This window comes from Hippocampus comes, unplaced genomic scaffold (assembly GCF_001891065.2).
Source record: "Hippocampus comes isolate QL1 unplaced genomic scaffold, H_comes_QL1_v1.1 scaffold68, whole genome shotgun sequence".
NCBI lineage: Eukaryota > Metazoa > Chordata > Actinopteri > Syngnathiformes > Syngnathidae > Hippocampus > Hippocampus comes.
The window spans coordinates 2,738,344-2,764,176 of NW_017805625.1; the positions used below are offsets into that span (position 1 = coordinate 2,738,344).

Sequence of the window (25,833 nt, forward strand, 5' to 3'; positions counted from 1 at the left end):
GCCCAACCGTTGGCAACATTTGATTCCCCCCCCCCCCCCCCCCCAGTTATAGCTGGATTTATTTGAATTTTTTTTTTCAAAGGAAAGTGGAAAAAAAAACCCTTTAGGAGTATAACTGGTGGTGCAAACCCAAGCAACATTTTTTTTTTGTCTGCATGGCCCATTTATCAATTTGACAGTTTGCACAATATGATTGGCTGCTTGCAGAGTTGAGTAAACGAGCCACCTCTTTGAAGTTAATCCCTTCCAATTAACGTATCTTTTTTTCTTCTTCTTCTTGGGCCAAGAGGGGAGGGGAGAGCAGTTACGTATGGAGGAGGGAGTGAGCAAGGCGAAAGAGACATTGCAAGCATGGATGCTTGTGCTGATTAATGTGCATTGTCTGAAAAAAAATAAAAATAAAAATGCTGCCAGTTGGTACTAGTTAGCCCCAAGGACAACATGTGTCTGTTCTAAAATTAGAATTAAAACAGAAGAATGTTAACATTTATTTTTTCATTTCATCTTAAGTAGCCAGGTGATGATTGTTTATGAACATTATATGGTCTATTCAGCAGAAATCAAATATACATCATTCTCTTTTAAACACGTCACCTTTCCTCATCTATTTTTCAAAATTAATTCAACAATTATCAAAAATTGTGATCTTAATTTATTATGGCACCGCTGGGATTCATAAATGTACGAACATAATAACGAAGTGGTTGTCTGGGTTAAAAGAGCCGTAGGTGCCGTGTCCTTCACCTGCTTGAAAACAGCTGACTGTTGTGTAATGGAGCTTTGCAAGCAGACCGTGTCAGACTGAGGGCGCAAACAAGGGACAAAGGAGTTGCTAAGCTACAACAAGCCGAGACACTCAAAAACATTTTTCATGGCCTCGGGACAATAGACGGCCGTATACTTGCATTTATGATGACGTTTTATTCTGATTTCCAACAGGGCAGCGTTTAACTAGCCTGATCATTAGCTTGTCGCATATATGCTGCTTGAAAATGAGATGTTGCATTTTGGTACATGGAAGAACCGCCCCTCATGTGGTTTGCTGCTGTTGCAGAATGACTTCCTGTCGGTCCACTCGTGAACTATGCGCACGTCCTGTTCAACGGCTGCTTTGTGAGCTTCTCCGTTGACGTGATTCATCTCGATCAAAATATGAATTTCAGTCTCAATGGAGGAAAGCCCCCCACCCGCGATGTTTCTTTCACACTATTCCCTTATTGCAAGAAGTTTCAAAGTTTTCACCGCATTTAATCTCGCTTGTATGAAACATGCGCATTAGGTTAATTGAAGTGTGGGACGGTGGCTGACTCTGCGTCAACCCCATGATTAAGTGCTGACCTAACCAGAATGTACGTCGCCTCCTTATACGCCCAATGACGAATGGATAACTAAGCCTTGTTATGCAGTTCCTGTCTATATGACTTGAGATAATCCACTGTTTATGAACATTTATTTGCAGTTTGAAAATGCCAATCTCTTCTTCATCCAACATGAGTTAGGATTCCCCCAGACCCGATGGCAAAGTTGACCGCATCCCACAATGCTTTGCAGATCAAGATGTAAATTGATCCACTTTATTACATCCGGGAGATGTTACATAATGGACAGCTGTTTGCTGTGTGGATTTTGGTAAGCAAAAGGGGGTGCTTTTCCCCTCCTGCTCGGCATTATGACTCAATAACTATCAGTTTTGTTGCATATTGAGTGCTTACCGTGACTATATTTGATGATCTTACTTCGGCAATTCTCCGGCAACATTGTCCCTTCACTGTTTCACGAAAGTAATGATAGCGTCACGGACATTGCGTTTGAATTGTAACTTCAATCTGATTACAATGTTGAAAATATTAACGCCTTACGCCGTACGTTACAATATGATGACTTGAATGAATTACCGGTTACTCAAACACGTTACCGGCATCACTGTACACAGAAATATGATGTCCTTATTTTTATTTATTTTATCACAATAATCAACCGTTTCAGAGTGGAGACTTTGGACTTGGGGATAATGTAAAAACTGTTGATCATGTCCGTTTTTTTTTTTTTTAAACATGTTTATGGGGTGTGGAGTGGAAGTTTTCAGTCAACTTGGGTCAGACCATTAATAAGAAACTACATTTTGACCTAGGTGGAGTTGTTCGCCCTATAAGGGGTACTTCTACTTGGATCATTTGAACCGTGACCAATGTGTCCTCTTCCCCATCATTTGGGCACACACTGCATATTTTCTTTGGAGCAGTTTTTGTTGTGGTTACACATACACTGACAGGTCGTGTGTGTGTGTGTGTGTGTGTGTGTGTGTGTGTGTGGGTGTGTGTGTGTTCTCAGACCATAACCTCAACAAATAAAACAAATTCCCGACTAATTACATTACATTGCATTGCATTGCAGTTCCTCCGCAAAGGGCATAACACAGGCCCTTTTAACTGTGCACTTCCCGGGTGAGTGTATACAGAGGATGCTGTGTGACGCTAGCGCGGGTCTTTGTGCTCTGTGCTGAGTTTGCACACACTTGCCAATAAAGTCAGAGAAAGACAAGGGGTGGGTGGTGAAGCAGAGGCTGGGGTGGAGGGGGCTGCTGGGCATGGTTGTAAAATATCGGCTGTGAAAAGGGCTGCTGTAAACATGCAAATAGCATACAATGTGCGTGGGAGAGCGTGCGTGTGGTGTAAGGGTTTGCATGTGGTTATGAGGAGGACCATCGTGCGCCTGAATAATTTGTGACAGCTGCACGTGTTCGCCATGTTATCATACATCTCGGAATTTGGGCCAGATTGTGTACTATGCAATAAGGTTCACGCTCCACTGGAGCTCATGTCAGAATCTGCTGTGCCGATATGAAGAGTTTGGGTGTGTGTCTGTCTTGTGTGTGGTGGCGACTGTGTTGCACTCTACAGGTTTGAATAGAAGGACAACGTTTACCATTTGGTTAGGATTAACACCAACCAGTGTTAGGTGTTAGACTGCGATTAAACTTTTGGTGAAGTGGTCTGTAAAAGTGTAGTTGTACAGAAGTGTATGTGTGTGCGCTTGTGCTGGCCAGCTGGCTAATAATCACCTCCAATGCTAAGTAGCTTAATCGCTGCTGGAGTTTGTCTAGGAGCTTGTTTTGTTGTGAACACAAGTAATAGAGATACACTTGTACATGTTTCATTCATCACCAAATGATGAACTGAAATGAAATAGTTTTATTTTGAATTTGGTGGTCTGCCTGTTCTCCGGTTGATCTTGTAAGCTTTTGTTCAATTGTTAATTATTATAATTTTATATTTGAGCATTATATTCTTTTATGTTACATTTACCTAAATTATATTCTGTTGAACACTTTCTGAAATATTCTTATGTTGCTTTCATCTGATTGGCTAAGAAAAGCAGGAAGTGGGATCGTTACCGGAAGGAGGGGTTTCGTTCGAGAGTTACGAGACAGACGTTGGAAAAATTAAAGAAAGCTGTGTTCAAACGAAGTCGTCCTCCCCTTTTTGCACATTCCAAACGTAGAGCAATCCATCCAAAACCTACGAACCCCTCGACTTACAATATCATAGCATTCAGTTACCCTGAAAGACTCATAAAGGGGAAACCAAGGAATGCTTTAGCCATCACCCCATTTGAATGGTCTTCCATGCTTTTTGATGTTGTGAGGCAACTCGGGACTTTTTGAAGGAAAATGCATCCCATATATTATCTATGATGATGAAGATTGACGATTGCTATGTGTGGCCACCACCACAGCTAAAGCAGTGTTTCACGCACACATAAATAAACTGTGGCTATGAAAGTATGACTTGTGGGACTTGTATAGGCGTTGCCTGTACAAAATCAACTTCTTAACTTAACCGCAAAAATAAATAGATAAATAAAAAAGCCTTGACTGGTGTCACAAGTGCTTCTTCGAAGTAACGTTTTGCCTCTTGGGCTCTTAAATAGAACTTTTTACACGAACGATTGTTGTTTGTTGGGCCTCCGAGCCGCTTCAAAGAGTGCCTTTGTGCCAGTTGATGCCATCTGCTCAACTTCTATTGCCCCAGTCATGAGGCAGAGAATGAATGTTTCCAGCCTTTTGTTTGTTGCCCTTCATAAACTGCAGTGAATGTTGTCTCGAGAGTTTGTGCTTTCATCTTTGGAGAACATTTTCTTTGGCCTTTGGGAGGTTTTCCGAAAGGGAGTCTCCCCACCAACACCCCCAGGCCTTCATCTCAAGTGTCATGTAAATTGTTTTAAAAAACACACGTCTCATTTTCCCTGTTGGGGAAAGTCAATGTCCACAAGCAGAGAATCATATTTTAGCTCTGAGGCATCTACTGTACTTTGGTGAGTTCACTTCTCTTTCTTCTGGTGGCTCATGAGTGTTTTATTTTGAAACACAGAACTTCTTTATAGTTAGCCAATGGCTTTTTCACACATTCAACACTATTCTCTTGTGGGAATTTATAAACTTTAACCGAACAGTCAATTGAACATTTTCAACAGTTGTACAATTGTAAAAAGAAGCTTACCTTACCACCAATTATTGCAGCTTGGGCGTATTATCTAAACAAATGAAGTGGGAAGGCTTCTGAAGGCGAGCCAACGTCAACTTAATTAACTTTAACTTCTATGGTACTTTAATCATTGGTTTTGACTTATTGTTGACTTTTTTCATGGAGTGACCCACACAGATAGGCAGTTACTGATTTTGTTGCTACACTACCGTTATATGCCAATATGTTTGCTTTCCGGTTCTGCGGTTCTCATCATGCGTTTCTCATGACTGATAAAAGCAAATGACGTGTTAGTCCTTCACACGCTAACTCAGATACTGTAGTCTGCGAATGTGTTCAATGTTGGAGTTAATTAGACTCAAGCAGTCTCGCACCTCTCTGACCTTGTCAAGGCCATCTGTCATGAAAACAGGAAAGGATGCTAATTTGAATTTTTTTCGTCCCTCCTCCTCCTCCTGTGGGGGGGGGGAGCAGACGGGATTGATGGAGGCGAGGGGGTTGAGCGGAAATGAGGGGGATTGACCCAGAATCAGCTCTGATGATGCGCACTGATGTGCGCGTGGAACTACGAGCGATGAGCATCCACTCGATTGATGGTTACTGTAGTTTGACAGCCGTAGCCAGTTTGTCACACAATTTCCCCCCCCCCCCCCCCCCCCCCCCCTCTCATTTGTTAAGTTATCATGACGCTGACTATGGTCATATTGTGAAATGACCTTTAAGTAATTGTTCTGATTGCCCTTCAGGTTGACCAACTGACAACTGCTGTTGATGTTTATTAGAAATTTGCAGTTTTTTTTTTTTTTTCAATTTGTGGACATCAACATAAAATAATTCTATTACATAAGACTTGGGTCAGGTGACATATTGCTTCTCAATTAATCACTCTGGATTTCAACTGTGGTTGATTTTCCCTCTCAACATCTTTTTTTTTTTAATTTTTATTTTTTTACATTCTGTCATCGTCTGCAGAGGTTCAAAAGAGTGACGAGCCCATTTTGAAAAAGTACCGAGTTGAAAGAACAGATGTCACATGTACGGAGTACAAATAAAAAGTTGTCATAAAAATAAATAATTACCGCTACATTAAGCACAGGTACTGAAAAAGCTACTTAAGGACTGCAATTAAATATGTGGGTTACCTCTCACCACTGATGAAGATGATGATGGCGATGACGATGAATGTGCCGAAAGAGATTTTTCAAAATTATTGTATCCCATGTGGGTGATACAATAATACAATAATAAAAATTGGATTTGTTGTCTTCACTTCGCTGCAGGTGATGTTTTATTGTATCCAAGAGTAACCGACTCGGGTTGCCCTCACTGTTGTCCTGTGAACTATGAGCAAAAATGGGTTATTTGAAACCCTTTGACTCAGCTCGTCGTCCTTTCTCATTTGAGCTCTCATGTCCTCAACATTGTCACGCGACAGGGACGGCCCTCCGCTCTTTTAATTACACGGACAGTTGAAAGAAACGAGCCACGTGGTACATTAAGACATTAAGCCCCTAAACTTCACTTGACAGACTGTGTCTTTTCGAAAGAAACGGACCGAAGGAGATGGTGTGCAAACATAGTTGCGTTCAACACTCGACCTAGACTTGTGTGCACAATGTAGGACAACCCCGGGCCCCGAAGTCTGGCTTGGTTAAGAACAGGCTCGCGTTGATGTCGATGAACCAGTTCGCTCGTCTGTGCCCCGGCAAGTGACACTTCACGCCAACACAAGCAGTCAAATCAATGAGCACGGAGAATGTGAGTGCTGCTGTCTCTTATCGCTTGTTGCCAATGGCCAACAGTGCCTGAGGCTGCTCTTGGCCGCCCGTCTGGGGGGTTAGCATCATTGATAGATCGCAAAAAGTGTGTCACGTTTGCGCTCGTAGAGGTAAAAATAAATAAATAAAAAATTGCACATCTGTGCACCATAATAGCTGTGTTAGCATATCTAAAGTCAGTCGTCACACATGCGCTGTGGTGAATGCAAATGAGTCACAGTGGCCTTGACATGGCCTCGGATGGCCGCAAACATGCCATATGTGCCTCAGTGCAGTAAGCCAGTTGCCAGAGTGAGGTGGCAGCAGGATGCCATGATGATTCTACCTGCTCTCTACTGGGGGGGTGGGGGCTGCTGTCAACATCCTGCATCTGCTTTCTGTACCCACTGCATTACATGTGCGCTTCACATTTATTTAATTTTTCTCCACATTTTCAGTGTGGCTCAAATAATCTTTGTTACCGGTATTTTGTTTTTTTAATGCTCGTAGTTTCCATGTTATTTCAATGATTGAAGAGAAAAGAACTGAGACGTATACATAAGACAACGATCTTTCAATGAAGATAACCGCATGTAAACAGATGCAGACAGATAAACAGGAAGTCAATTAAAGGTGGGAAGCAGTTGATAGGTTTATGCTCGCACTCACGGGAGAATGATGATCCAGGGACTGAATGAAATGGACAGAAGGACAGGAGAAGATTTACTTTGAAATCAAGGTGGTGCCTTTAGTCAACAATCCGTAATTAATCCAAGTAGTAAACAGAACCATTCGGGGTAAATTCACTCTTGCTTCCTTAAGAGACTTAATTTCGAAAAGTCATTAGGATTGAAACACTCATTATGATAACATGATAACATGTGATAAAATCTATTTGAATGCCTGTTTTGTGAAAAACAAAAAAACCCAAACCAAACAAATGGCAACTATCCCCTGTTGCGAACAATTTTATGTACATGGAACATCGTAATAAAAAATGAATTGTTTGTTAATTTTTCCAATCGTCAGCCAGGGAAATGTTTGCCATCCGTAGCCCATGACTGTACTTAAGTTGTCACCACGAGTCCTTTTCTTTCCGTCTATTGATTAAGTAACATGCCCCCCCCCCCAATATAATTAAAAGACATTCAAAACCAAAAGTTTTTGTCGAGTCATTTATGCTACTTATTGTGTACAGTGTCAAAAACAGAGATGGCCTATTGGGATACACTCTTCTCAACAGTGATGATTTTTGGAGAGCAAATATTGGAGGTGTTTTGTGCCCCCCCCCCTTCCAGTCTCCTTTTAGAGAAATTAACATCTTCAGATGCATTCCATAATTACATCCATTGAGTCATTCATTTTCTATACCGATTACCTTGATCAATGTCTCGGGGGGCCTCTCCAGCTGACAAAAGGCAGTTTGCATGCCGCAATGGTCGCCAGTCAATCACACCGAGAGACAGAAAACCATTCACACTCGTTGTTCACATTGGCACCGAGTGGAAAGTGAGCCCACGCTGCTTGCATTGAAGAACAGTCGAGTGAACCGATACACCGTCATTGAGCGTTGTATAATTCATTTCGGCAAATGCTCCCCCCTCCTGTTTTGACCTCAGCGATCAGCCTCTTGCCACTGTATTGCACCTTAGGGGGTCTCCAATTTCATCCCTCGGTCATCAATATGCCCTCAGCCTAAACACTCAAAATAGGTCAAAGCCAAATTTCCTGTGGTCGCACGCCTTTTCATGTAAAACGATCGCCATCATTTGCCACGTTCTAGCTTTTCTCGTTTATCTCTCTCTTTTCCCGCAGTACATATCGAGTTGTGGGAGAGGCACATACGGTTAGCACACTGCAAAAATGAATCGTCCAAAACGATTAGTCAAATCCGCACAATCACTTTGCACATGTTTTTTGTACTCGGCGTACATACAGGCTAACTTGTAAGGAGAAACGCATCCAAAACTTTGAAATGACCACTGAATAACTGTCACTAACATTCTCGCTGAATGCATTATGGAGCTGAATGTAGTCCGTGTTTGTATATGGTCATGAAAAATGATTCATGATCCAGTCGTCTGTCTCTTCGTATTTCCACAATCACCCCGACAATAATCATGACTGGGTTTCATTTGCCACGAAGTTTTAATTTACTTGAGACTCCTCCTGACTCAGCTGTGATTTGATGTCCTCTGTCAGAAATCTCCGCTCTGCTAATTCTTTTTCATATCCACCAGCTTGTCGCTAACGCTTTCTGCCTGCACTTGTCTTCTGGGCAGAACTTTTATTTTTAGACTCTCCTCTCTTCAATATTTTGGAAACAATGCCAGTTGGAGCCGAGCGAGTCCGAGCCAAGTTGTGGGCCGAACAGACCAAAACAATGAGCTGACGTCAGCCAACGATGTGTTTGATGCATTTGCGCCTGCGGGTGACCAACCGCCGTCACCTGACATCTTATTTGTTCGGAGAAATCAGAGTAGCGTAGCGTTAATATGTCGAGCCGTCACAGCTGTCGCCTTTCATTTGGATTTAGAAAATAAATATGCAGATTCATGTCAGCCGAGCGTGCTGCTCGACCGCTTCAAGCCCTCTCGCGCGTCCACTACAAAGTATGTGAACTTCAAGTTGAAGTATAAACCCCGCTCTGTTGTTTAGGCTTAACACAGGTGGAAATGGGCTTTGACTTACTCGGCACGTGGTTAGGATAAAACAAAGGCACAACTGCCAAGACGTGTTTCGGCTTAAATTCTTTAAAATGTAATCGAGTCGAGTCAAAGATTTCTTGCGTGACCTTGAAGACTGTGGTTAAAATGTCTGCCACGCAGTCAAAGTTTCTTGGCACCTGCTTCAACTGCCCAAACTACCGATCGCCGTGATATTACTGTTGTTGACTGGCTAGTAACTCACCAGACCTGAACCCTATCGAGACACAATGGTGTCAAGAGGAAGTTGAGGGACATCAGACTCAATAACACAGATGCGCTGAAGGCTGCCATTAGGCTGGGCTTCCATTACACTTCAGCAATGTCACAGACTGACTGCCTTCGCTGGCGCAAAGGTTGTCCCAGTTCCAAGACTCCTTCAATTTTCCCCTTTGTGTGTGTGCGTGTGCGCGTGTGTGTCCAATTCCTCGCGGCCAAGCATCTGTCATATTTCTTTGCTCTCTGTTGCGCGGTCATGAAAAGCATTTTAAAAATAGCAGCGCAAAGTGGAGAGACAGAGCAGATGACAATTTGAATTTGAATAACAAAGTTAAAATTCAAGTCAAAACACATTAAAATACAAACGTAAAACGTATGTTTTGTAGGCTTCCTCTTGAGCTCCAAGTAGAATCCTGAAAGATTTCCAAATTGGCAGTCAGGAAAAAAAAAAAAATGTAGTCTGTGGTGCTCCTTTTCCGAAAGAGAATTTTTGGAAGCCGTTATCTGACTCAAATCCGTGTTTTCATTCTTTACCTGCATAGCTGACAGAGCCCCATCTCCCACTCGCTCCATATTTATCCTCCTTTTTGTTTGCTCAGTGTTTCATTGCTCGCCAAACGTCGTCTTTCCCCCTTTCCGCTAAGAAAATGATATTTGATGGCTTGGAAGAAAGCAAGCCAAACTGAGGCCGCCAGGAATGGACCACATTGGTCTCTGCGGTTATCAGAAGGAACGAAAATGGAACTGGCCCCGTGCTGTTGTGTTTTTGCTGGCAAAGGCACTGAAAGAACATGCAGGGGGTGTGAAGACGCCACAAGATGAATAAAATCGGCGCACCAGACTGAGACTTTGTCCAGGATAACGTTGACAAAAGACGGGAAAAGGAAGACAGGAAATGAACAATGCTTGTTCCAACTTCCAATAGAGCTGAATGGAATTATTTACACGAGCGTGTTTGTGGGTCTTATTTTCGAATAAATGGCCCAAGTGTTGTATGAAGCAGTAGCGGGCTTCCCGTGCCAGCTGACAAACAACAGAGCCCTGAAACACTCCCAGCTCAAGTGAATGCGATTAACTCGGCCTCTGTGTGCACGTTTACGTGTGTTGCTCTTGACTAAACTAATTGCGCGAGGGAAAAGCGCTCTTTGGTGATCACCATTCTGCTGTTTTGAAAGCTTGAATGGATGTGGACGCCCATAGTCCGTTGCGGCGTGATATCGGTGTACTGGGATCATTGGCGACCGACTTGGAGTCTCGTTGTGATTACTCTGTGGGTCCGGATTGGGTGTGAGGATTACAGCACGATTGGATATGTTGTCATTGGTGCACCACCAAAGAACAATTTCAAATGAGGGGGGTGTAGGGATGGTAATGCAAAAACACAATGTGCACACTGATATGGTCGATACACGCATTAGCAGTCCCTGAGTGGCTTGTGCCATTCCCAAGGCAACTGGACTCTCCTGGACCAGCCCGGCCGGCTCTAGAAAAAATATGGGATCAAGGCTACATTAGCATTCATAGCGTTAGCTTAAGTGTTAGAGTGGTCAATGTACTGGTTATAAAGTCTGTCAATAATGACTCTTCATGGCTTTCTATCCCCCCCAAAAAATCTGCCTTTCCAATGGTAATTAGCAGATGTTAATGAATTCTGCATGTATTGCGGTGGTTTATCTGCAGTTCATGCTAGCCAGAGGTGTAGCTAATATTTCTCGTTACTTAAGCTCCGTAAAAGAGGCGACATAAGAAATGGCTGACAGTAGGATGGAGTACATTTCTACTCCACTGCAAATGAATTTTACATTTTGTTAAATACAAATATTCATGGTTTGCTATTCACAAATTCACCTTTTTGCATGCCCCCCAAGGAAATCCCTGCTATTTTTGGCCTCTATATTTAACACGAGATTGTTGTATGTTGTGGTAGAGTGAAATTGAGCTGCTGTTTTTAGCAGAAGAGGATCATCTCATCAATGTTAGCTCTTTTATTTTGGGGGGGGGCGGATAATCTATTTCTTTTTGTGGGGCTGAGGAAGGGAGTCAATTACTGTGCTCTATTTGACCCGGAGCAGGAAAATATAATTTTGATTAATTCCTACGGGTATGCTTTTTAAAAAAAAAAAAAAAAACCAATCAGCGTTCTAAAATGGATTATTTCACTCCAGATTTCTCCTACGTATGAAACGATCCCTAATGAGCAACATTTATACATGCTCCCTCGGGTGCATTGATATCATCATAAGTCAACAGCGCTAAAGATGTATAGTGTAATTGGCGTCATACTGGACTAAAAGTTTCCAAAAGAATCTGAAGAAAATACACATTGTAAAATTTGCAATATTCAAATTCCTTTCAATTGCGGAACTCACTCTGAGGCTGGTTCATTGCATAGTTTGACTTCACAACTGAATGAAAAAGAAACTGTCAAATATATTCCAGAGCATGACCGAATACGTACTCGACAGCCCCAATTGGCATCTTTGACTTTCACTGCTGTCAAGGTTTGAAGTAGCACAGTTAGTGTATGTGTACTGTGGGTGTTTGTTTTGCCTTTTGCAGACTACTCCTAATTAGCACCATTGGATTTGATAATTAGTCCAATAAGGGAATTCCCTTGGAGCTGGTGCATAATGAGTTTTTGACTGTGTGTGTGCGCGTGTGCGCGCTTGACTGTGTGTGTGCGCGCGCGCGTGTGCGCGTGTGCACGTGTGCGTGTGTGTGTGCGTGTGTGCGTGTGTGTGTGTGTGTGTGTGTGTGTGTGTGGTCTGACTCGAGGCTATGTAATCCGTTATCAGCAAAGATGAGATGATTTTCACTGTGACGAATCCGCAGTCTACTTCAAATGTTTCTTTATTTTGACAACTTTGATGTCATCCAGACTTTTAATTGCGAGGTTTCGGGCTATTTATTGGCGCTAAGTGTCCTTGAGAGAGAGAGAGAGAGAGAGAGAATGTGTGTGAGAGAATGAGCGTAAGACATTTGCTGTCCCAATCAATGTTATGGATCCTGTCCTTTGTCGTTGCAGCGGAGACTTGTGTGGGTTTGTGAAATGAGTATTAATAGCTGCTCCATTTTTTTTTCCAGTCGACACAATGACTTTCATCAGAGTGTGTTTGTTTCCCTTGTTGTGTGCATGTGTGTGTCAGTCAGATATGTTGGTCTGTCCCCCCCATGTACGCAGAGCTTGTGGAACAACTAACACTTTGGCTTTATCCTAAATAACACTTGCACAAGAAGTCTTGTGAGATCCAATTTGAATGACTCGTGAGCAGAGAGTAATTGTTGAAGTTGCCGCATCATGCAGAGATGTTGTCTTTCAAATGACAATGGAAACTAATTATCCCGATCGGCGAACCGCTGACGAGTGCAGAGTGTGACGATGCGGCACAAAGCCTGCCGGTCATTGTTTTTAAGTGACCGCGGAGTAAATAAAGAACAATACGACAGTACATTTGTTGGCCTTTAAAAAAAGTTGCTTGTACGTGAGCAAACAGTAGAGCCGATCCCCACAATCCAGACGGACAGTCATCAATAAACATCATGGAGCCCATTAGCTTCCATGTCCATGCCATACCTATGCCTCCATGACTTGGAATGAATCAAAAACTAGTCTGATCTTGAAATACTTCCTGTTTTCACTCTTCTTCTTTTTTAAATGTCGCCAGTGCAAAACAATAATGTGCTGCCACTTGGTGCCAGACAGTGAAATTGCATCCAAAGTAAACTGCAAGCAGAACAAAATTGTGTTATAAAAATGGAGTCTATACAAATAAATAAATAAACTCTTCCATCCATTTTCCGATCCGCTTTATCCTCACAAGGGTCGTGGGGGGTGCTGGAGCCTGGCCCAGCCGTCTTTGGGCGGCGGGCGGGGTACAGCCTGAACCGGTTAATTATCCACCCAAATGCAGGTCGCGAACCCGAAACCCACATTGGAGGGGCGTTTATGTTATAATAGAGGTGTCAAAATAAATTAATCAATCGACAACTATTCAATTATCACATTAACCGACAACTATTTTCATACTCGGGTCGTCGTTTGGAGGCATTGTTTAACTTAATGTTGTCCAATTCCTTTGCTTTCATCCGTCATGAAATTGGACTGGTTATATTTTATGTTTAATGAGAATAAGATACAGTATTTGCAAACATTTGCTTTTACTTTGGAAAACAAAGTCCAAACCAGAAACTGAATCAGTTTCCAAAAGGTTGGAGAGTTCAACATCAGTCCCTCCCGCATGACATTGCTTAATTGTTGTTTTAGTTGTATATCTAAACAATACCAAATAAACAACCGGAATTGGTGAATAAAAATGAATCGGTCGAAAATGGTTTTGAAATACATTTTAGTGCAAAAAAAAGAACAAAAAAAGTAATAGTGAAATGATTATTGGATTAGTCTCACTGTTAGCATGATAATATACAGTACATGCTAACCAAACGTGACCAAAAACCAGCCTGCCATATCTTGTCAACTAGAGGCTTCAAAGTCACTCATTTGAGATGTGTCGTTCCATTTCTATTAACCTTGGTGTCAAAGTTATCTGAAGGTGGTCCTGTGCACTGGATTTATACAGAATTTAATTGTCGGGTACCCTCATTCATGTCTGAAGAATTGAGAGATTAGGAGGGCCTGTTAGTAGTGCGTGTGACTTATTTTTGCGACAGCCACGTGCTATTAGTGCATCACGTTTTTGATGCTATTTGGCTCCACGTATTTGTTCCTGCGTGTGTCCTTCCGATGCGGCAACTCTCGCCGTGGCATTGGATGAATGCAGTCTTACTTTTATTACCGTACCACTGATGTGTGTGCCTTTTGTTGCAACACCCCATTGGCGGTCTGCGGTTTGGTCTCAGTCAGAGAGCGAGTTGATTTGCATCCCCTTAAGATCGATCCTGGTTTTAGCATGTGGAGAGGTGGGCACAGTGCTCCAATACCGTTGGCTCATCATGTTCTCTGCCTCCTAATGTGATTACCTCTCCACATAAAACGACCAATATGACCACATGACTGTGCGACAGATCTAGTGTTTAAAGTACACTGCAATGTCTGAGAGTGTTTTTCCTGGCAGCAAGTGAACATACACGCACATAAATTGAACTCACGCCGCTCAATTCCGATACGCATTAGTTCAAGTGGCCGCTTTTAGGCAAATAACAGCACTGCTGTCACCGTTATTGCAGCCGTCTTGGTCATTCTGCTTACAGAGAAAACAAAATGTCCACAATTATCTAATTACATCCACATTTTAATCCACATTTTAATGAATTTGACCTCGTTCCGCCAGCCAGTTGGCACTGTTTCACGCTCATCAAGTCAAAGATGATTCCACACCTGGGATATCAGACAAGAGCAAAGAATTACTGTGAATTATACTACCTGTCAGAAGTGGACATTTTTAGGTCACTAATTTACAGATGGCGGATTAAGAACTTTCGAGGATGTCTGATTTTCTCTCAAAGAAGACTGGCTGGGTCTTTTTATGCCTTGTCGTATACACTCAGCAGTTGCAACAGGTGCTTCTGCACAGTCTGATGACAACGTTGCTCCTCTCTTCTCCCTGCTTCAATCCAATGGGCTTTTTCATTTCGCATGGTATGTTTAGTGTTTTTTTATTTACGTGTCCGTGCGCAAGCTGTCAGGAATTTGCTCCTTGAGCCCTCCTAACCCCGAAAGGTGTTTCTGTGAAAGGCGGAATAACATCACACATGGATATTAAAACAATCAACGCAGACAATGAACAAAAAACAAAAGGAACGAGGCAAATTCACCGCGTGTTTGGAGAACTCGTTTGTCTGGACGATGTTTATTCTTCCATGATTTTGTGATTCCTGCTTGCTTTGAAGAAAGGAACGAGGCAAATTCACTGCGTGTTTGGAGAACTCGTTTGTTTGTTCTTCCATGATTTTGTGATTCCTGCTTGCTTTGAAGAATGTTTCTAGCCATGTCAGCCATTTTAGATCATGTTCAAATGAATTACTTTTGTGCACGCCATAGCTCACGACCAGTCCGTGAGTAATATTTGATCGCCATGCTTCATCAAAACAGCACAGCCAGTATGTTTAAATCACACCCATTCCAGGCAAATAATATTTCAGTCACTCAATACCTGTCTCTGTTCTGTCATCTCTTAGGATACGTCCTCAGATGGCCAAAGAGAAGATTGAAGGTTGCCACGTGTGTACATTGGTCACACCCGGAGAGCCGCAAGTCCTCCTGGGCAAAGACAAGGCCTTCACCTATGACTTTGTTTTCGACATCAACTCAGAACAGCAGAGCATCTACCAAGCATGCGTGCACAAGCTCATAGAGGGCTGCTTTGAGGGCTATAATGCCACCGTGTTTGCTTACGGCCAGGTATGTTGCCGAGGTCTCGGCCTTAACAAAAGTCTGGTATGATCCCGTAGCAAGTGTAAGGTGGGAACTATCTCTCGATGCATGTCATTATTGCCACATTAGTTGGGAACAAAACAGCAAATTACGCGTGAGAACACAGTTGTCTCACAATTCCTTCGCTGTAGTCCCACCTGTACTGTCAGTTTTTGATCGGATCACCCAGGATGACTGTTAATCCAGAAAGGGTTTATGCTTGGGATTTATTTTAGGTTTTAATTTTCTGTTTGTACAGGTTCTGTTTGCTTGTACATCCACGATTGCTAAACATACTGAAGGCATTTTGCTGTCTTTCCACTTCAACGGGCTTACAAAAGCTTTCCAGAGAAATTTCAAACCCAGTAAAAAGTTTGTATATAATGGCCAGAACATTTACTTGTATTTTCCAATAAGATCCGAGCTTAAGAAACACCTCGCTCTGAGATCCAGTGCAGTTTTTACCTACTGCAAAACCACAGTTGTTTGTAATAGACTAAGATATTTTTCATGCCTCTCCCTCTGCACCAAAATGCGTTTTTCTTGACCCATGTAAATCAGGGTACTTCCAGACTCATTTTTCCATTCGTAATGGTTCTAAATTAAAACGATAAATATTAAAATCTGTTGCGTAAATGTAAATATTACATATTGTGCCACTCTAAGATTGTCTGCCCAACTCCTTGCGAATACTCCTTTTCTCAGCATACATCAGAGAAAATGTTGAGCAGCTTTTGTTGCGGAATGTTCAGTATTGCACACGGCAGCACTTTATCTTTAAACGCCACCGCAATCCTCAACTTTGCACATATACAGATGAGACAAAATCCAAACAAAACAGATCATGGGCTAAAATGACACAATAAAATATCAGTGTTAGGATTCATTGAGTCCATTTTAATTTATTTAACATATGTTACATTATAAATGTACACCATATTCTTTCTCAGTACATGAACATTAAATTTGTAATTGATTATAGTACTCTAAACCAGTGGTTCACAAACAATTGACATAAAAAACACATCTAAAAAAATATCTAGCTCCTCAAGTATCACCAAAATGGCCGACCATTAAAATACAGTAGCGTACTTGGCATTAATGTTCCTGAAAAAAGACAGCGATTTATTTTGTAATAAGCATCTTCTTCTTCTCCTTTCGGCACGTCCCTATTCAGGGGTCACCACAGCGAGTCAGTAATTTCCATCCGCCCCTGTAAACCGTCCTACCAACTCGCATGGTCGTCTTGGCAAAAGTTTTACGCCGGATGCCATTCCTGACGCAACCCTCCCCATTTCTCCGGGCTTGGGACCGGCACTGGGGAACAGTGCACCCCCAGGGGAGGGCACTGCACCCCAGCGGCTGGGTTATTTTGTAATAAGCATATTTAATATTATATTTAGTTATTGTTCGCATCATGTGATAAGTGAACCCCTTGAACTCTATTTCGGCAGTGATTCTTTCACACAACACTAGAGGGTGCCCACGTACTAGTAGTAGAATAGTGTGAAGAAACAACATTTTCGGTAGTTGAGGTCACAGTATGTGTAATGACCTGTCAATGTAAGTTATTTTGTAATGTCAGACTGTCGGTTCCACTATGTTTGGACGATAAATACCAATTTCACTGTGCTTCATTCAGACTGGCTCCGGGAAGACGTACACCATGGGGACCGGTTTCGATGTGAGTCTGGCCCTGCCGGAGCAGGGCATTATCCCACGAGCTGTTCACCAGCTCTTTGAAGGGATCCAGAGCAGGAAGGAGCAAGCTAAAGAAGCCGGCACCCAGCCCCCCGAATTTAAAGTCAGCGCGCAGTTTCTTGAGGTACGTGATGCAGAGGAAATTGGATGTACGTGTGTGTGTGTGCGTGCGTGAACTGGGATGGCCTTATTAACTCGAACCAGATGGGGCGAAAGGGGGAAAGAATAGAATCAGACCCCCCCCCCTTCCACAAACAGGAAGTGACAAGCTGATGACAGATTGGGCAGGAGTGTCTCCTGTGCTTCGTCCCGATGAATGTTGGCCATTACGACTGACATTAGTCTCCATCACTGTGGGCTGCAAGATGGATAAGGGCAAGGGATGAGTGGGGGATAGAGGGATGCAAGTCTGCAAGCCACAAGATAAAAAGACAGCTCTTCTGGATGTTTTTGCCTCCTCCGAATGTCAGTGGAAGTATGGGTGGGTGATTTGATTATGCTTAAAAGTAATTGTATTACCCCACTCAATAATATGGGTTGGTTGTTGGTCTCTGGTCGTGGGGGCTTCCAATAGCTTCACAGGTCAAAAGGTTATCGCTATTGATGTTAAACGTGTGTGCGTGTGTGTGTGTGTGTGTGTGTGTGTGTGTGTGTGTGTGTGTGTGTGGGTGTGGGCTTTGTGTGTGTGAGGTGGGAAAAGCTGAGCTTTCAGCTTACTTGTGTGACCTGTGGCCTCATTAGCCTCAGTCATCATTCATCTGATCCAATCGGCAAAAAGGCTGTTTGCATGCGTTTAGGTTTTTCTTTTGATAACGATAATCAGGAAACTGAATGAGATATGTCAACTTTTTGTTTTTTTAAAAAATATAATTCTGATTATAAAATTTTATTTTTATTTCAATCCTGTGTTCGTTTTAGCTTTACAATGAAGAGATCCTGGACTTGTTTGATGGCGCGAGAGATCCAGAGTGTCGGAGCCGGAAGTCCAACATCAAAATCCACGAGGATGCGAGTGGCAGCATCTACACCACCGGGGTCACTTCCAGACTTGTCCAGTCAGAGGAGGAGGTCGGTGCATTTTCTTTTTCACTACATTTGCACATGTCTGCCCTTGTGTCAAATAATTCTGCCTTTGGAATAATAAAAGGCCAAGTGGTTGATGCTGTCATTGTGCATTGTATTCCCAACTGTGAAGACACTTGAGAGACAAGTGAGGCAGATGGATGCTCCTCTGGGGGAAGAACATGTCAAGAATTTGTGTGTATTTTATGTTATGCGTGTACATTTCTAAACAGATGAAATTTCCCTGCATGTGGCCGGAAATTCCACTTGTGTGGAAGCAACACAGAGTGACAGTGACGACAAATTGCACTGGGTTGCCTTGCCTTCATTTCAAATTAAAAGTAGAATCCATGTGATATTTTGTGTTATGTGTGCAGCTGCTGCAGTGTCTGAAACTGGGCGCGCTGTCCCGCACCACTGCCAGCACGCAGATGAACGCTCAAAGCTCCCGCTCACACGCCATCTTCACCATCCACCTCTGTCAGATGAGAGTCTGCCAACAACCGTTACAATTGGTGAGCCCCGCGGCAGGCTGAAGGGATCGGGGTAATAATGAATAGAGACAAAAGACACAGCGCGACGGGGAGATTCGTCGGGAGTCTTATCGGAATTTCATCATAATCTGCTTTTACGTACAAATCTCTCAGTAGGCAGAGGAAGGAGGATTAGGATTAATGAGAGGATAGAAAAGGCAGGTAAGGGTAGGGAAGTGTAAATATGGTAAAATTAAGGAAAAAAAAACGTATTCCTCTATTTTGGTACTTGAAACTGAAATGAACCCTCCAGGGACAGCGGTGACCATAGTGGACAGTTTATCATGTTAGCATGTTACAGGGTGCATGAAAGGGTTAAGTGTACTTCAATAACACTGCGCATAAAAAAGGTTGTACAGTATTTATCAACTGTATCTGCTATTTCAAAACCCATCTGTTTATAGCATAATCCCAAATTTGATGTTGTAAAGTACAATCATAAGAGCACGGATGTATAACTATCTGAGGAATGAAGGTGTTTGTGCCATCATATTATCTCTTTTTTTCCTCCTTTCTAACACCTGCGCTTTATTTGTTTCCTGTCCAACCTGCTCGCTAGCCAAATGGAGACGGGGAGACTGAGGAATTAAATGGTGTGGAACCCCGTGCCATCGAGCAGCCAGAGTATGAAGCACTGATGGCTAAGTTCCACTTTGTGGACCTGGCTGGTTCTGAGAGGCTCAAACGCACCGGCGCCACTGGAGAGCGAGCCCGTGAGGGAATCTCCATTAACTGTGGACTGGTAAGGCAGAAACAGACTTTGTGTGTGTGTGTGTGTGTGTGTGTGTGTGTGTGTGTGTGTGCGTGTGTGTGTGTGTGTGTGTCTGCTTTCACTGTTTGGAAACATTGTTTGGTTCATGTGATGCTAGCTTATTATAGCGTGCGTTTCTTGTGTCTGTGTGTGTTGTAGTTGGCCCTGGGAAATGTCATCAGTGCTTTAGGAGACCAGACCAAGAAAGGGGGCCACGTCCCCTACAGAGACTCCAAACTCACTCGCCTGCTACAGGACTCACTCGGAGGCAACAGGTACCTGACGTACACCACGATGTTAGCTTCAGGCTAAAGCTAGAAGTTCCCCCTCAAAGGCAAGTGTAAACGTGCAACCGACTGCCAACTAGTTGAGAATCATTTGAATCTGAAGCATCTCTGCCGGTTGCAGCCGTGCAGCGTGCTCCGTTTTGACGTCCTTGCTTCAAAACAAGACATCAGTCAAACCCGCTTAATTGACAGAATGAACCCACATGTATGATACTGTGGTACTCTGATGTATACGAAAGCCGTTGCCTTACAAAGATCCCCATTGAATGAAAAATATGACATTTTTCCCTCCAGTCGCACGGTGATGATCGCCTGTGTGAGTCCCTCTGACCGTGACTTCATGGAGACACTTAACACGCTCAAGTATGCCAACCGAGCGCGCAACATCAAGAACAAGGTGGTGGTGAACCAAGACAAGACCAGCCAGCAAATCAGCGCCCTGCGTGCCGAGATCGCCCGCCTCCAGATGGAGCTGATGGAGTACAAGGCGGTGCGTGGCGGAGGGGACTAATAGTGGGGGGGACAACAAGAAACGGTTGCACAGAGATATTTTGATGAGAACGGTTGAGTCTGAGATGAGGAAAGCGTTAGATATAAGAAAGGAGCTATTGCACACAGTCCTCCGTCTAACTGATGCAATTGTGCGGAAAGGGCCCGACGGAAGAGCAGGCATGGCGGATACAATCTAGCAGAAGTATAAAGAATTTGTGTAAGTTATGTTTGAGAATTAAGCTTACTGAGTAAAATTAACAGAAAGTTAAAATGTCATGAAACTAAAATATTTTATCGTGGTGCAAAATAGATAACCAACCGTAGGTACTTTATTTGTGTTTTTTTGACGAGGTCACTCAGGTAAAATAAAATTCCTTGAAAAGCACGACCACAACTATAAAGTGTTTCAATGATTGCCTGATAAAAGGCTCGAATGGGATTTTCCATGATTATTTATTGAAAATGACCAAACTTGATTTCCCTTTCCTCCTTTGGACTCTGCATGAGGACCTTCATTCAAAACAATGCGCCCTTGGAAACATTGTTTGGTTCATGTGATGCTAGCTTATTATAGCGTGCGTTTCTTGTGTCTGTGTGTGTTGTAGTTGGCCCTGGGAAATGTCATCAGTGCTTTAGGAGACCAGACCAAGAAAGGGGGCCACGTCCCCTACAGAGACTCCAAACTCACTCGCCTGCTACAGGACTCACTCGGAGGCAACAGGTACCTGACGTACACCACGATGTTAGCTTCAGGCTAAAGCTAGAAGTTCCCCCTCAAAGGCAAGTGTAAACGTGCAACCGACTGCCAACTAGTTGAGAATCATTTGAATCTGAAGCATCTCTGCCGGTTGCAGCCGTGCAGCGTGCTCCGTTTTGACGTCCTTGCTTCAAAACAAGACATCAGTCAAACCCGCTTAATTGACAGAATGAACCCACATGTATGATACTGTGGTACTCTGATGTATACGAAAGCCGTTGCCTTACAAAGATCCCCATTGAATGAAAAATATGACATTTTTCCCTCCAGTCGCACGGTGATGATCGCCTGTGTGAGTCCCTCTGACCGTGACTTCATGGAGACACTTAACACGCTCAAGTATGCCAACCGAGCGCGCAACATCAAGAACAAGGTGGTGGTGAACCAAGACAAGACCAGCCAGCAAATCAGCGCCCTGCGTGCCGAGATCGCCCGCCTCCAGATGGAGCTGATGGAGTACAAGGCGGTGCGTGGCGGAGGGGACTAATAGTGGGGGGGACAACAAGAAACGGTTGCACAGAGATATTTTGATGAGAACGGTTGAGTCTGAGATGAGGAAAGCGTTAGATATAAGAAAGGAGCTATTGCACACAGTCCTCCGTCTAACTGATGCAATTGTGCGGAAAGGGCCCGACGGAAGAGCAGGCATGGCGGATACAATCTAGCAGAAGTATAAAGAATTTGTGTAAGTTATGTTTGAGAATTAAGCTTACTGAGTAAAATTAACAGAAAGTTAAAATGTCATGAAACTAAAATATTTTATCGTGGTGCAAAATAGATAACCAACCGTAGGTACTTTATTTGTGTTTTTTTGACGAGGTCACTCAGGTAAAATAAAATTCCTTGAAAAGCACGACCACAACTATAAAGTGTTTCAATGATTGCCTGATAAAAGGCTCGAATGGGATTTTCCATGATTATTTATTGAAAATGACCAAACTTGATTTCCCTTTCCTCCTTTGGACTCTGCATGAGGACCTTCATTCAAAACAATGCGCCCACCCTAGTAAATGGAGACGGCTGCGATTACTGTGTGAATTCGCATACATTTTGAACAGCCCAAAAAAATCCTGCTCGCTACCGACAAACCAATTAAAAACAAAGCTCGTGAACGCGTGAAGCAGTCTCCACTTTTTTTGACCGCTTGCTTGTTCCACCTACAATGTGATCAAGTGAGCTGTCGCCCTGACTCGAGGGGAGCGAATCCAACTTGGCCTGGATGTGGTTTCAGCGATGAGACGTGACTGCGAGTCACACAGGCTTCTGCCACCGGACGTAATGAAGTTTGCGTGCTGCGAACGGATTAGACAGCGACTCTCTGTTCATCGGTTATGCAATAGAGTTTTTCAGTGTTTCTCATTCAGGGTCTGACAATGACAACTTGAAGAGCCCAACACAGTCGAACCAGTCTTGTCCACCTTAGATAAGTCTCACACTATCGTATTGTTTCAAAACACGTTGACGCCTCGACTGGCACTCATTGGGGTACCGGACTCCGCCAAGGCTCCTAATTTGGATCAGCGCCAAATGATGCTGTCACTTTTAGATTCAAAAGTCTTAGTTGGTACTGGTTGTGGTCCCAGTTGGTGCTTGTTCCACTTTGTGTTTATTAGCACTATTCCAACACTTGAAAACATTCTTCCATTTTATATTCTTGCCACCAATAATGTCACATAGCTTATTGTAGTACATTTTGGTTCTCTCTGAATTCATATAGCGTGAAACAAACTCAAACCGGGCAGGTTCTGATGATCTCTTACAACACAGGTGTCAAAGTCAAGGCCCGGGGACCAGATCTGGCCCCCCACATCATTTTATGTGGCCCACGGGAGCAAATCATGTGTCAATTATCATGATTCTTGCTGAAATCTGTACCGAAATGTCAAATTGTCATGGGTAAAAATAACGTTGAGATTTTGCACTGGCCCTCCGAGGGAAGCCTTAACTCCGAAGTGGCCCGCGACGAAAAATCAGTTTGACACTCCTGTCTTACAACAATGTGCATGTTTTTGCAAAGTGGGAGGAAAGCCCATGCCATACAGATCCCCACCCTCAAATCATCCTGTCTCTCCTGTCACTCACGTGGACTCTCTCGGCATGCAGGGGAAGCGCGTGGCATGTGAGGACGGTTCGGAGGGTTACAGTGACCTGTACCAGGAGAACGCCCTGCTCCAAAGAGAGAATGACACTCTGCGCCTCCGGGTGAAAGCCATGCAGGAGACCATTGACCACCTGAACACCCGAGTCACACATCTGTTGGCCAACGAGGTCAGCGTGCTGCTCTCCAAGTCAAGTACGTGCGCTCCTCTTGCATTTTTATCGTCACTTGGGAGTCGTTTTGGTCTTGTAAATGACACTCATCAATGCAATTATTTTTCCCTCCTCCTTTCCGATCATGAAAAAAGTAGTGACATTGTTGTAATTCGCACGCATTTATTTTGTGTTTTGATTGCATCTGACTCGTGCTTCTTACTTGACCTCTAGGTGAGGGCAACCAGGAGATTGGGGCTCTAATTCAGAACTACATCAGGGAAGTTGAAGAACTCAGGTAAGCATCTTGCATTTCAATATGAAAACTTTCAGGAAAGCACAGCGAGTTGCATGAGGTGAAAAGTATCAAACTTGATGCCAGATAATCATAAATTGTACAATTGGCCAGTGTTCCCTCTTACAGTTGAGGGGCTCTTGAGCAAGGCACCCGACTTCCCGGCCTCTCTGCTTCGCTGTCACTGCCAAAGTGTATTTTTGATGTCATTCTTTTCAGAAGTCAACAAATTATGCCATCACAAAAATAGCTAAAGTCGTAATATGACGAAGAAGAAAAGTAATTCTGTCAGAGCATCGTCGTAATTTTACCATCATAATTTTTTTTAACCCTTGTGAAAGGAATACTTTTGAGTACTGTTGTCAAGTTGCGTTACTTACTTTGAGTTTGACGAACAATGGCATCAATATTGAGTGACAGCAACACCCTGATCAGTATCGACTTTGAATGTGATTGTACACATTAAATGTCTGTTCCTGAGGGGAAAAAAAATCTGAAACAAATGGAAATTGCTTCTTTTTAGGTTTGTTAAATAATATGAACAAAACTTTGTTTTTGTTTTTTTTTTAAAAAAATATTTACTGACACACTTAATAATCAATTTCTGTGCAAATTCTTTCCTTTCCACGAAGTTGTGAATTTTCAATTTTGTAATAGTATTGTTTTTTTCTTGCCTCTTTTTTTTCCCCCTTTTCTGTGCAGTCCGAACACCCTTAATTTTCTCTAATCCGAACGTCACAAAAACCTCAGCTGTCTTTCTGATTTAGATCCAAGCTGCTGGAGAGCGAGGCCATGAACGAATCATTGCGACGTCAAGCTGCTCGGCTCCCCTCTCGCGCAGCACCATTCACTTCTTCCTGCCTGAGCCCCGCCCCCGGACACCCACCCGGCTCGTCCCCGGCGGCCATGTCCATGGAGGCCGAGATGACGGACGTGTTGCGCAGAGCCAAGCTGGACATCGAGAGGCTGAAGAAGAAGGAGAGAAGGCAGAGGAGGATGAGGTGAGGAGATCATCGCCTCATATTCATCCCTTTTTACATCACTCCCGCGGAGCTCAACCCTTCCCGTTGCTGATCTACTTGAGCTTAAGAGGTGCATTATCAGGTCATTTAGGCAGTCAGTCCCTGAATGGAATTGGGATGCAGCCAGGAGTAAAACTGGCTCTGGCTCCGAATGCTCCATTCAGATGGCAACTGGGTCATGAGAGAGGAGAGTGCACAGTCCAAAAGGCTAATTGGGATTTAATGGGATGTAGATGGAAGTCGATGGGGAATTTTAAGATGGGGCGTTTGATCAGATGCATGCTTGTAAAACTCAGAGCAAAGGGCAGGGTAAAAATGGTAATAACATAATAATAGCTAATGAGTCTGGATTTTATGTCCAGCACATCACTTGGAGTCTTTTTCAAAGCACTAATGGTGGAGCGGTATATTTTGCTCAAAACTGATCAATACCGTTTTATTTTACAGTCATATAAACCACAGGGACCGCCGTGCTCAATTAATTCATTATTATTTTTCAATTCGTGACCATTTTGTTTTTGACCTCCCACCAGTCCAGAGTTGGAGAAAGGTTTGAAAAAACGTGTGAAGTTGCACAACCACGAGAATGGCGACAACGTGCAAAATGGACAAAACGGACTGAACGGAGAGGTTGATTCGGATGACAATCACGCCGAGGTAACTGAAGAGCAGTGCCTTGATTCATAGCTGAGACAGAAAGAAGAGTGGCTAATATCTTGATCTTTGTGGGCAGGACATCATGTCTACGTTGCAGGAAGAAAGTGGTTGCGACGAGGAGGAGGAGGAGGAGGAAGAGGGAAGGGAGGAAGATGACGAGTTTGACAGCGATGAGAGCCTGGTGGACTCAGATTCCGATTCTGATGAGAAAGGTGCGCTTCTTTGATATCGTACACTCAGAAGTCCCCACAAAGACATATTGTGTCTCGATGTATTTTGACTCATTAATTCACACTTTTCCATTGTATGTTATGACCACGCTGTCTTAAGTTATGGCTGTTTGGTTTTTTTTTTTTTTCGGTTCAAGTTACAGTGTCACTGTTCCCAGTATTTTGTGAATCATGTAAATAATTGCGCTCATCAAAATGTAAGATCGTGGCTAATTTAGCAATCCGTTTTTCACTTGAATCAGTCGGAATGAGTTCACTCTA

At 43.2% G+C, this 25,833-nt stretch overlaps 1 protein-coding gene across 4 annotated transcripts in view; it reads left to right on the forward strand.

The window, feature by feature from the left end:
- The first annotated feature begins 15,298 nt into the window (after positions 1–15,298).
- The window catches only part of kif21b (kinesin family member 21B), a 34,735-nt gene continuing 24,200 nt past the window's right edge, over positions 15,299–25,833 (forward strand). For all 4 annotated transcript variants that reach the window (XM_019881154.1, XM_019881156.1, XM_019881155.1 and 1 more), the window contains exons 1-12: positions 15,299–15,523; positions 17,178–17,360; positions 18,155–18,304; positions 18,676–18,813; positions 19,391–19,573; positions 19,742–19,857; positions 20,164–20,359; positions 23,222–23,411; positions 23,603–23,666; positions 24,431–24,664; positions 25,219–25,342; positions 25,419–25,554. In XM_019881154.1, the coding sequence (XP_019736713.1) occupies positions 15,314–15,523; positions 17,178–17,360; positions 18,155–18,304; positions 18,676–18,813; positions 19,391–19,573; positions 19,742–19,857; positions 20,164–20,359; positions 23,222–23,411; positions 23,603–23,666; positions 24,431–24,664; positions 25,219–25,342; positions 25,419–25,554 (1,924 nt within the window). In that variant the 5' untranslated portion in view covers positions 15,299–15,313. The remainder of the gene's footprint in view (positions 15,524–17,177; positions 17,361–18,154; positions 18,305–18,675; positions 18,814–19,390; positions 19,574–19,741; positions 19,858–20,163; positions 20,360–23,221; positions 23,412–23,602; positions 23,667–24,430; positions 24,665–25,218; positions 25,343–25,418; positions 25,555–25,833) is intronic.